The sequence below is a fragment of the Anabrus simplex genome, chromosome 2 (genome assembly GCF_040414725.1).
Source record: "Anabrus simplex isolate iqAnaSimp1 chromosome 2, ASM4041472v1, whole genome shotgun sequence".
NCBI lineage: Eukaryota > Metazoa > Arthropoda > Insecta > Orthoptera > Tettigoniidae > Anabrus > Anabrus simplex.
The window spans coordinates 179888239-179901704 of NC_090266.1; the positions used below are offsets into that span (position 1 = coordinate 179888239).

Sequence of the window (13466 nt, forward strand, 5' to 3'; positions counted from 1 at the left end):
TATTATTTTCTGTCTTAATTTCAAGATAATTAATGAATTATTTATTTTGACATCTGTATGAAGTCCCAAGGGACATCTGTTATTCATTAATTAAGATTTCAGTTGCAGTAGTTACGGATTATTCAAATGTTGGGTAACCGATTATATTTGATCTGACACTTTGCATATATTTTACAAAGTAGAGTATACTTTGGCTAATCTCAATTAACTGTACATTCAAAGTAATACATTATGTTGAAATCAGATGGTAGTTAAGCTTCTGAATGTTTAAGAACAAATTCATGGGGAATGTAGAAAATAAATTGGTAAGTAGGTCATTACTCATACGTGCCATAAAAACAAATTTAATTGAGATATGATTATAACACAGTTGAATTTTTTTGAGAGGGACATAGTTCTTTTGTTTCAAAATGTATGAAAGCAATATATTCATTGGAATAATTTGTATCAATAAAATTGTATTGGCTGGTGCATAGTGTTAACGTTGATGCAAATGATTTTAAGCACATTCTCCAGGAAGGGCTTTAGCTTAATCTTTCTAACTTTAAAGACATCAGAAGCAAGTTGCCATTGTAAAGAATTGTATACTTCCAGCCGCATGTTCGTGAAGGTTTCTGTCAGTTTAGCCATGACAATTATGTTCAGAGATAAAGTTTATTGGGTTTGTATGTTCACACCCTTGCTGGGTTTCCCATTTTTCTTACATTATTAAACATTTCTTTGCTCTACTGGTTTTGTTCATTGAGTCTTATGCAACATATATCTGTACTAGTGTTAGATCAAATCTTTCAGAAGAATTTGTGTGATAATTGGGCTGTGTTTCTGAAGTTGGAGAAGAATGTTTAGTAGAAGACTTGATAATCATTGAGGTACTTGAATGTAAATTTTGGTTGCTTAGATTTCCAGGTGTTCCCCCAACCCACAACTCCTCCTGAGCCAGCACCTCCTGACCACCTTCCACGTCGTCTGATGAAAGCCACCACATTGCCGACGGGATCCCACACAAGCCTGGATGAGATAACATGTAAATCAAGTTCTGCTCCTGATGCATGTTATATGTTAGAATTAGTAAAGCTTTCTTCACGGCAAACACAATCTTTATCAGTGGGTTCCCTCTTGTATGAAACCAAGCTGTTTTAATAAGGGTAACATTCCCTTCCCTTTAACATACCTTTGATTTTGTAAACTAATTATATCAATCAGTATAGAGAGATAAAGCTTGGTACCATTATGGCACTTAAGGTCATAACCAATTACCATCGTCAAAAATTACTTATGACAAGAAAAAAAAAAGAAAAAAAACTGTAGCTTTGGCTCACTATTTCAATACCTACTTTTTGACCACTGTCGGCTTATAAGTTGTTTTTAAATCTATTTGAAAGTTTGGCCATCTTTTTAAAATTCATATATAGTTGAACGCTATGTCCATTTTCTGGAGGGCGGATTCTTTTTAGCAAGTGAAATGAAAGAACATGAAGACTAAAGGCAATTAGGTTAACGGAAGGTTGTGATACTAGATCCTAAGAATTTTATCTAGATTTTTTCAGGTATTGTATTAATTGACAGGAGACTGATGGTGGTAAATAACACTTACTATTATGCTACTGGAGCTCAAAAACTTGGTGTTCCCCAAAGCTAAATTGCATGTAGATTTGGCTAAATATAATGTTGACAACTTGCATTAGATATTCAGTACCCTTCCTTGAAAACTTTTACATTGATTTTTATTTATCAGGCAACTGTGGTTTGATTAAAAAAAAGTATCACTACTTACCATTCTGTAAAAGATCAAGGTATGAAATAAGCATACTACACTTGTTTTGGAAACTTTACTACAAGGGCTGTGATATTTCTGAGAAAGGCTTCACTGAGTAATATAAATTCTTCACTCCTATGGGGAGGTTTATGACTGATAGTTTGTTTGAAATAAGAGCCTTTGCAGTTATTATTTTTCCCTTTTTTGGATAATAATAGGTATTCCCTCCAAACAATATTATTTATTAATGTAGCTCATTTATTTATCAATGGTGACTTCCATTATAATAATGACAATTTTAATTAATTATATTGACTCTCTACTGTTTATAATGATAAATAAATTGCCTCATTGGAGTCCTTTTATCCATTTTGAAAAGGACATCCTCATTGACTGATTCCAGGGAGAGAAACACTCAGATTCTTAGGTCCATTCTCAACATCGAGGCTACGAAAGCATTTTTTGCATAATTTGGCTGTATAGTGCGTGGGATGTTAATTGCATCTGTTCATTAAGAATGTTGGTATTGAGAGATAGATTATGGGGTGGGATGAAACGAAACCCACTCCGGCCTCATTCCTTGCACTACCTTGTGCTCACTACTGAGCTGTTGGTAGGAGGGGGCTATGTGGAAGGCAGGTAATTATATACCATCATTTTCCATAAGAGGCTGGCAGTTATCATGCATCATTTGGCTGAGTGGGGAAACCGTCAAAACAGGTTCAACTTATATTAAGCCTACAGAAAGTGTCCCGGTGTTTTGTCTTGTATAAATCTTCATGACAATACATGTTTGTTGTTGCAAGCGTCGTGCCAGAGATGTTAGTGAAGAAATGGTCTTCACGTGTCACATTGTGCCTTCCAATTGTTTAGACCCCTTGGGAAATATCTGAAGAGCAAAGATTTCCACAGCAATGAAAGACTCCAGGCTGAGACAGTGAAATGTTTCAAGAATCAATCATAGTATTGGACACTTTGTGAAGCAGTGGTATGCTCGTCTGATTTCACAGGGTGAATTTTTCTCCTAAGACAATACTGCATTTTTATTCCTTAAAAATGGCCCTTTTCTTTTATTTTTTACTTTGTAATTTCATCATATTGGTTTGTATTTTTAATTGGACTGGGATGGGTTTCAGTTGATCACACTTCATGTATATATATGAGAGAGGGAATGAGTTTGTTGTTCTGGAGTGATAATGGTATGTTTGTGTTCTGTGTCTAGTATATGACCGAAAATGCAGTTGATTGCTCAGAGGTGCATACCTGCCAACTTTTATGGTTTGTCTGTAAAATTTACAGAAAGACAGTGTATTTTATGGCTTTACGGACAAACTATAATATTTTGAGATTTTACGTACCAAGATACCCTCTTTAAAATTCACACCAGAACAAGCTTCCGCATGCCGCCAATGCACGCTGTGTAACCAGCGAATGTTTGATACATTGCTCTGATTTATATTCATCCCATTGTTACATTCTTCGACTGGGAATACGGGATGCATCCTGAATCCCAGTCGATCGATACGATTTGTTTGTGTTGAAAGAGACTGACCCTTGGATAACCGTACACTTGTTCTTCGCATTGATTCGTTCAATAACATCATTTACCGTCCTGTATAAAAAATAGTTTGTTTGTCCTTCACCATGAAAAACAAAGCATAGGTTATGTTGTAGTTACGAAAAAAAACATCTGAATCATGTTCGTCGCTTAATTTGCTTCATATTTATTGCCACGTGTTGCGAAGCTGAGGTTATGTAGTTGTGTTCCTTGCTTATTTTATCTCATGATCGATTTTATTGGTAATCATGAGTAAATCTACGAAAAAGCATTATCATCAGGTATTTAGGGAAAAACTATTCATTGAGTTTCCCATGTATACTGAAATCGAGAAAAGTTGACAAATTTGCGTTTTGTATCGTGTGCTCTTGTGACGTTAACATAGCACATGGTGGCAAAAACGACCTGACCAATCATGTAAGGTGTGTTAACATGTTCCCGGCCAATGATGACTCATATGCGTTTTTCACTCAGTGCCAATGACGACACAGGTGTGTCACACTCCGCACCAAATATTAAAGCTCGTATTTCTGCCAATATGTATGTAAACAAACAGACCTCTTACCTGTGCGTTGTTAAGGTGTTATTAAACATTTGCACCATCTGGGCATCAGATCAATTGTTAGTTACAAACTCTGTAGCCATTACAAGTCGGCATACATTTCTGCGATGTCAAGAGAGAACATTGAAGTTTGAGAACCTTCTCACCGGAAGAAACCCTGTCTTAGCGGGATAAACAGGCGATTTGTAATTAATGATGATAGTCTGAAAGCTCTCCTGAATGCTAGTGACAGTGACAGCATTGATAGTGACAACAGTGATGACAGTGTGAAAAGTGACTGTAGCCACCTGAGTGAGAATTTTAATCACAGATGTGTGTGTCGAGCGTCTACTCCCAGTTCTCACATTACAGAAGATGAGGAAGACTTAAGTAATATCTCATCTCCAAATCTCCCGCCAAATAACATGGGCAGTATTTCAGGAGTCATTTCTTGGAGTTTAGATTCAACCTCAATGAAACAAATAAACTTTATTGGTCGACCGGGAATGAAGGTTCATCTGCCAAGCAACATGAAACCTATTGATTATTTTAGCTTGCTTGCAGATGACAACTTGCTGAATAACATTGTGACTGAATGTAATGCCTTAGCAAGAGAGTTATTTTTGCGAGGAAATGTCAATTAAAAGTTTAGGATTACAGACTGGTACGATGTCGCCGTGGATGAGTTCCGTGTAATTTTAGGACTTTGGGTGTTGTGCAAGTGTCTCGTATTAGGGATTACTGGAAAACGCACAGTTTATTCAACGTTCCATGTTTTAGGAACTAGGAATAGATTTCTACTTCTACTGAAGTGCCTCCATTTTGCAAGAAACCCAGCTGAGGGAGATCCAAAACCAACAGATCGTTTGTACAAAATGCGACCAATGATCGAGTACTTCAATGATAAAAAGAAAGAGGTTTATGAACCTGGTAGGGAGCTGTGTATAGACGAATCCATGATGTTGTGGTGTGGTAGGCTGATGTTTCATCAGTACATAAAAAAATAAGAGAGATAAATACGGCATCAAGCTCTATATGCTCATGGAGCCGGATGGAACGGTTATAAATTTTACTGTCTACACCGGTATAACAGACAGCTTAGGTGGGAAAGCCCATGCAGCAAATATAGTGCTCCATCTTATGCAAGGCTGGCTAAATTTAGGATATGCACTCTATATGGACAATTTCTATAATAGCTATTCTTTATCTGCTACTCTTCTCAGTTATGTGACACATTCTACTGGTAAGCTCAGAGTTGGCAGGAAGGAAACACCAGCCAGCGTAGTTGAGAGCAAACGAAATGTTGGCAAAGTTGTCTGCTCTTACGCTAACGGCATAGCCGTGGGAAAGTGGCGGGATCAGCACGAGGTACGATTCATTTCCACAGAATATGAGCTTGACATGGTGGAGGTCAGCAACAACAGAGGGGCCAAAAAACTAAAGCCTAAAGCAATAGTGGAGTGTAATAGACATATGTCAGGCACAGATCGCCACGACCAAATGATTTCCTACTATCCTTTCACAAGAAAAACAACAAAGTGGTATCGAAAACTAGGAATTCATGTGGTTAAAATGATGATATACAATTCCTACATGCTGTATAACAAGTTCTCTGTAAAGAAGGTATCGCTCTACGACTTTCGACTGGCGATAATTGAGGAGTTATTACCAGCTGACTACAGGCCACTGTTTCGTAGGCTCCCAAAATCTCTCACACCGCCTACAGGGACTCATTTTGCCAGTAAATGTGCGGCTAAGGAGAATGGACGTAGACTGAGGAAACGGTGCAAACAGTGTTACGAAGAGAGGTGGCGCAGGGACAGCATGTTGTACTGCAGCGAGTGTCCAGGACAGCCAGGCTTGTGCCTTGAGAAATGTTTCGTGGCTTGTCTCCCTGTGTTTGTTGTAGCACACTGTATTGACTTGTTACATTGTACAGCTTATGGAGTAATGTAAGTATACATTGTTCACATAGCAATAATAAGATTCTACTGCACAGTATTTTTGTGTGAAATGTTCACAAAACTTACTTTCCTGTTGTAAAGAAGTTCTACAATCGAACAAAAAATAATTTTCCTCTTTCCACTTCGTTACCAGTCATGATGCACATGCTGCGCCAAACAGCACCGAAGGCGAAAAGCTCATCGGTAGTGCCGCTGATGCAGCGTATGCGTAATGGCTCGTATGCACATATATAATAATATTGAATTAATTAAAATAATAATCTAAAATGCATAAGGACACAGAAATGAACTCCTTTAAACAAAAAAAAAGTATTACAGTACCATGGTAATGGTTGCCAATATCTGAGCAGCTGCAAACGTGTTAAACATCTTGGTGATTTGTAATCTAAGGAAGAAAATCAGAAAATAACCTTTTTTTTTGCCAAAGCTGGAGATAATGTTTACGATGTATTGAAGGCCGAGTGTTTACTTCTGTTTTAGTGAAACTCAACATTCCATTGAGTGCAGCTGATCATGCAGGAGCTTTGTTCAGAAAGATGTTTCCTACGTCAGAAATCGCAAACAAGTGTGGTTGTGGTCACACAAGAATGTGGGTCCTAAACAAAATGGCCATACTGCAACACAGGACATTGTTACATGTTTACAGAATACAGTACTCCATTTTATTTTTCGACAGATGGAAGCAATGATACTGATTCGAAGTTGTATCCCATAGTGGTTAATTTCTATCATACTGCTCGAGAAAATATTTTAAGTACTGTTTTATTGGTGCCGGCATTGGAAGGGGATTCAACAGGGCGCAATATAGGAAAGCTGCTACTGTCGCAGTTGAAATTAAATAAAGTGCCAACTGAGAACTGTCTGGCATTCTGTTCTGACAATGCTGCTGCTGTGATTGGACAGAAAAATGGAGTTCTAGCAGTTTTGAAAGAATCTTGATTTATTCACAAAGGCACACACAAAATGCTGTCAGTTGTGTACCCTATTTTATTCACAAATTATATTTACATCTTCTGCATACACGCACTAATAAGCTGCCGTCATAACAAAACACTACTACAAAGAATCAGAAGAAGACTGCAATAGATGCATGTCAACTATCAACCCAACAAAACCAATTCACATACTTGACTTCAAACACTCGGTTAACATGACTTGCACACAAGGCTCATTAAAACAACTCAGCTCTACCATAAAGACTGCCTCTTTATATATGTTGCCTGGCCAGTCTTCAAGGAGAATATGACATTACATATTTTCTCGTAAATTCGAGAGGCTCCATTAGGCTAGTTACAATGTTACATAATTCTAGTCGCACCATGGACTGGGCTTATTACAGTGTATTGCACAATATTGCACTGGATTATACATCATATATACAGGTAATAAGAAATTATATACTATTAGTTGCATGTTCTTACATTAAATAAACTTATGTTGTGAAACATCTGCTGTATAGTAGATGACATGTTGTGAAACATCTGCTGTATATATTAATATAACTTCAAAAATAATACGATTGTGATTTATACCAAATAAAGTCCGGACATAACTACGTAAATTATAATAATACTAATACATGTAAACAACTTCATAGCAACACCTCACAAGTAATAATTATAATAATAATACTCATCGATATTTGCATAATTTACACATGGGTTAGAGAATATTGTTTCCAAGTTATATTAGTCTCCTACACTTGCCTTAATATCCCCCTTATAACTTGAAATAATTTCAACAGTTTTTCACACTCGTCGACTTGGCCTAGGTCGTAGATTATATCTTCTTTGACGTCGCTGGATGTGCTCCCCTCCTCTTGACTGGATTATGCCATGTCGGGGGTAGGTGTTAACTCGCTGGCAGCCTACTCCTCAGTGGTGGTTGGTACATTCTCCTCCTCATGACGAAATTGTGCTGTCATTATTAGCCTCTCCTCCAGGTGGACCCGTGGCAGTACCAGCCTTACTCTGTATACACAGCGGTTGGGTGACTCACCGCAACTCCGATGCGTGGACCTTGACAGCAGGGTTGGTCTTTAGCAAGTAGACCCCAACCCACTTATGTGCGAGAACTGCATGAAACCCCCCAATCTTATTACTGACTGGGTGGTTACGTCGCATTATTGTTGGCCTGGTAGGAAGATCTGGGCCTCTTCAACATCTTGAGCAGTGGCCTGGTTGAGGGATCTTTTCTCGGCCAAAGCTTGCTTTTCCTTGATGTCCTCCTGCTGCTTATGCTGCCACTCTGCCAGGGTATCGGACGATCCCACAGTTGATGTTCCTTGCCTATTAGATGTATCCGTAACATCCTTTTTAGTTCCTGGTTCCATCGTTCCGTTGGATTGGCCCTTAGGGTGGGTCCAGTGCTCCACACCCCATTCTGTCATCATTTGCAGCCACTTCCTTGACGTGAACTGACTTCTGTTGTCCGACAGAATGCACCATGGATAACCGTAGCGGATGCGTACCTCATCCTGTAGAAGACTGGTGATGCGTCAATCTTCAGTCCATCTTGTGAAGAGCTCGGTGATTACTATGACTCCTGTTTTACCCCTTGGTGTTCTAATCCAAGGACCCATCAAGTCCAGGGCTATGACCTCCCAAGGGCGTTGCGGCCATCTTCCTCGCTGACTGGAATCTGCCTTCCTGTTGCTCATGTTGGTGCAGGCACAGATGTAGCACCACTTCACATAGTCCAAGATGTCTTTCTGCATGTTGACCCAGAAAAATCTTCGTCAGATAGACTGATATGTCTCTTCACCTCCTGGATGTCCAGCTTCAGTGCTGTCATGGAACTTCTCGAGGATGTCCGTAATGTGCTGTCTGTGGATCACCACTAATGCAGGCGTGTCGCAGAGGTGCGATCTGTATATTAAGAGTCATCCGTCAACCCAGAAATTTTTGTAGCACATCTTGAATTCCCTCGGGACGAGTCGATTATCGGTGTTCTGTCTCCTAATCCACTGCATCATGGTCCTACAGGGCTTATCTTATTCTTGCCATCGCTTTGTTACTTCTAGATCAAATTCCTTCTTGATGATCATAAAGACAGGTTTATTGTGTCCACTCTCGTGATTTTGTGGGACCTCCCTCTCGACTATGGTGCTCCTAACTTCAGGTTCCATCCCTGGTTGCCTAGATAAACTGTCTGCTCCTATGGTCGTCTATCCTGGGACATAACACACATCAAAATCAAATTGTGTGGTTAACAGAGCCCATCGCATCAGTTTAGATTTTGAGCCAGAGAGAGAGTTCAACCATTTGAAAGCTGCGTTATTGGTGTATAGCTGGAACTTCCTTCCCTCCAAATGTCCCCTGAATTTGCCCACGGCCCACACCATGGCTAAGGCTTCCTTCTCGGCAGTGCAGTAGCGTTGTTTTTGCTGGCATACTTGGCGATGTCCCTTCCAGCGTCACTCCTCTCCTGGAATAACACTGCTCCTAGGCTGGAGTTGCTGGCGTCCATCTGCAGGCACATCTTCCGTTGAGGGTCGGGATGGGCTAAACTGGGAGCGTTGCATATCGCAGCGTTAATGCCTTGGAATGCTGGCCTCTTCCTTGCTGGTCCATCGAAACAGGCAGTTGGTGACTGGTATTACCTTCTCTTCAAAGTGTGGTACGAAGCTGCTATACCATCCACACAAGCCAAGGAACTGACGTACTTGTCGCTTGGTCCGCTGGCATTCAGCTTCCTCGATAGCTCTATTCCTTTCTGGTTGACTTTCTAAGCCTTCAGATGTTAGAGCATGGTCAAGATATTCTACGCGGGACTGGGCGAAGTGGGACTTCTTCACTTGGCAGGTCAGTCCATGATTTTTCAGTTTTTCCAGCACTTTATTCAGGTGTATCAGGTGTTCTCGAAAATTCTTGCTGTGGATTAAGATGTCATCCAGATACACTTAGCAGGAATCTCCAACATATCCTGACAATACCTTATCCATCAGTCGCATGAAGGTTGCAGAACCATTATTCAATCCAAAAGGCATTACTGTAAACTGGTACAATGCTCTCGGTGTCATGAAGGCGGTGAGTGGCCTAGAAATTTCCTTGACCTCCACTTGCCAGTATCCGGAGTTGAGATCTAGTGTGCTGAAAATCTTAGACCTACTTACTTGTTTCAGTGAGTCTTCCAGGTTAGGCATGGGGTAGACGTCACTAACGGTCTTCTCGTTCAACTTGTGGAAGGCCATACACATGATAAAGATGTTGATTCCCATGGATGACCTGAAATATTCGTTCTGAAGGAGTAAAATTACATATTAAATGAAGGTAATCCCTAAAGTAAGGTCTCCTATTTTTTTTTTTAATAAGTACATGTCATGTTTATTTCTACAACGGTTTAGATCATTCTACATCTCGAACATTTAGCTATTTTTCTACATAATCACTATTTCGTTTGATGCATTTTTGTAGACGCTGTGACAGTTTTTGTATGCCCATGTCACGCTAGCTCACCACCATGCTGTTCAGAAAGTTATGAGCGGCTCTTCGGGAAACCTCGGGAACCAATGTGCAGAGATCATCCAGGGTGATCCGCCCTTCTTCAGGCATGATTTGCTCAACCTTCACGACTGTGTTGATGGAAACTGAAGATCTCCCGCTCCTTTGTCCATTCGTTGTGAATTTCAGTCCAACTGGTTGCAAACTGTCTACACCACTTACGAACATTTTTTACATCCATGCACGACTCACCATACACTTCCGTCAATTGGCAATGGATTTCAATCGGTTCAGTACCTTTGCATTCAAAAACCGAATAACTGTGTGCACTTCACACTTGGCAGTAACATCCAACGGGAGCTCCATTCTCAACGACTGCCAAGCCAAGACTGAGTGCCTCAGTGCGACGTGCGCATGTTTATATGCGAGGGCGGGAAACACTCTTCACAATATTGTGTCCAACAGCCACATGAACGGACTTCTGTATTTATAAAAAAGTAGGAGACCTTATTTTTGGGTTTACCCTTGTATGTATTATATATTATAGTCCACACACAGTCGATATTCCTCATTCTTCTTTTTCAGTAGGACGATAGGCGAAGCCCAACAGGATATAGAGGGTTGGATGAGACCTTACCCTTCCATCTCTTGGATCTTCTGAATGACAAAGTTGCACTTATCCAAGTTGATTGGATATGGGCATTGCTTTATGAGTAAAGTAGTACTGCATTCAGTGGTATGCGTTACTATGGTAGTCTCCCCTATGTTATTGGTAATGACTTCTGGAAAGTCCTTTAAAGCGCATCTCAGCTCCTCTTCTTCAGTTGTTTGAAGATGCGTTAACTGGATATCTAAGAAGTCTGCATCGACTTCCGAATCCTTGCGAGTCGGGAGATTTCCATCGTGCCAGGTGACCCTCGGACATCTGTCTTCTCCCACAAAGAATTCATGAGCTGCATAGTCTAGCATCACCTTGTATTCCATGAGAAAGTCGTGACTTAATATGATGTCGGGTATTAGGTTCTGAATCACTGCAACGTTAGTTACAATAGGCACCAAGCTCGATAGCTGCAGTCGCTTAAGTGCGGCCAGTATCCAGTATTCGGGAAATAGTAGGTTCGAACCCCACTCTCGGCAATCCTGAAAATGGTTTTCCGTGGTTTCCCATTTTCACGCCAGGCAAATGCTGGGGCTGTACCTCAATTAAGGCCACGGCTGCACCTCAATTAAGGCCACGGCTGCTTCCTTCCCACTCGTAAGCCCTTCCCTGTCCCATCGTCGCCATAAGACCTATCTGTGTTGGTGTGACATAAAGCAATTAGCAAAAAAAAAAAAGTTACAATAGGCAGTTCCATGCATTTAGCAATTAAGTTAGTCTTTCCTTGGATGGAATAGGTTACCCAGTCCACTGCTCCCACTACCCTTCTGAGGTGGTGAGACTTCATAGGTGGTAGTAATCTGGACACAGTCCCAGTTACAAATGAATGGCTTGCTTGGATGTCGAGTATGGCTGAAAAATTCTCGTTGCCTATCCTTAAGATGATAGCTGGGCGAGGTTGGCCTCTTCTGCTCACAATCTGACCAATCCCTCTCCCACTTGACCAGGCTTGCTCATCTGTCATGTCTTGAGGCGCATTCCTGTTCCCGGTCCCATTCCCCCTCAATTCAGAATGGGCCAGACCTAGTTTTCCAACATCAAGGTTGGGCAATTGTTTTTCAGGTGTCCCGTTCTCCCACACTGGTAGGACTTCCTAACCTGGCTGGTCTCTTCCGTAGCTTTCCTCTTGTTTTCTTCCTCCAACTGGGCGGTGATTCTATGTAGATCATCAACAAAGGATCTCGGTTGTGATACTTTCACTAGGGGTCAAATCTTATCGTGGATTAGCTCTGTGATATCTGGTAAGATCTCGTTCTCGCTTCCTTCTGACTGCAGACGCTTGAAGAGTTGGTACTCCTGGAGGATGAAAGCGCTAGCTCTCATGCCGGTGGGTTGTGCCTCTGTCAGTAGCTTCCTTTTCACAGAGCTCTTCACCCCTTCAGAATTAAACCTAGCAAGGAATTCCCTCTTGAAGTTCATCCAGTTTAAATTCAAGCCCTTCAAGTTATTCCACCAAGTAGCGGCTTGCCCCTTTAACCGCGGTGTGTTGATTTGAATGAATATGTCCTCCAGTAGTTTAGTCCTTCCTAGTAGACTAACTGATCCCTCGATGAAGCTAGTTGAGTTCTCTTCCAGTCGTCCGTGGAATTCCGGAAGGCTGTCTACAATCACCTTTGGGTATAGGTGTCCTGTATTACCAGTTATGTTTGAGAGGGTTAGAGGCATGGCGATAGCTCCTGTTCAGGTTTATCTTCTACCGCGTGAAGATGCTTTCTGTTATATTCTGCACATCGCCCTTGATAGTCAAGAACCGGTTTTCTAACCTCCTTCAACAGCAGAAATACGGCTCCCAAAATTTCCCTCAACGGCAAAGATACAGCTTTCAAAATTTTCCTCGACGGTAAAAATTCTCCCCTCAAACTGTTGTTTCATGCCGGAAACCTGGATTTCCACCTTCTCCTTGAGGTTCGAGATGTCCACTTCCAGGTGGCTTACCCTACTATCGATCTGCTCAACCTGTCCCAGTTTTGACCTGATATCGGATATCTGCTGTGTTAATTGAATGGTGACGTTGCTAATTTGCGATGAAATTTTGTCATCTACGGTTGAAACTTTCGATTCTAGGCCCTGTTACTTTGTAAACCTGCAGTTAAAACTGAAGTAGTTTGAGAAATTTCATTTGAAATTTTGACGTTTACTTTCCAAATTTGGTGTGCAATCTGTTCTGTTAGGCCACAATTGACGTCTGAAATTTTGTCATTTACTTTCGTTAAGGCGGAATTAACTCGTGAATCCACGTCTGATATTTTGTCATTGATTGCCAGCATCATGGTCATTAAGTTGGAACATATTTTGGTAATGTTAACCTCCTCTTCCAATGCAAAGTCCCATGTTTCATCCACCTCGATAAAGATCTTTTCGAGATCTTCTCCTTTTCCGATGAGATCTTTTCGTAACCACGTCTTCAGTGATTTTTTCTTGCCATTCGTCGGAAGATTTCTCTTTGCGAGTTCGTCTTTGAGTTGTTGTACGGACATATTTTCTAGCATCACTTGCATTTTGTTCTGATACACTTACACTCGTATTCACTCAAAAATTATTCTTACA

The 13466-nt window shown here is 40.8% G+C and overlaps 1 protein-coding gene across 5 annotated transcripts in view; it reads left to right on the top strand.

The window, feature by feature from the left end:
* RhoGAPp190 (Rho GTPase-activating protein 190) overlaps positions 1–13466 on the top strand; it is a 1293865-nt gene that overhangs the window by 705847 nt on the left and 574552 nt on the right. For 3 of the 5 annotated variants that reach the window (XM_068226122.1, XM_068226123.1, XM_067140451.2), the window contains exon 19: positions 899–1024. The exons of the other annotated variants lie outside the window; for them this stretch is intronic. In XM_068226122.1, the coding sequence (XP_068082223.1) occupies positions 899–1024 (126 nt within the window). The remainder of the gene's footprint in view (positions 1–898; positions 1025–13466) is intronic. 5 annotated transcript variants of the gene reach the window in all.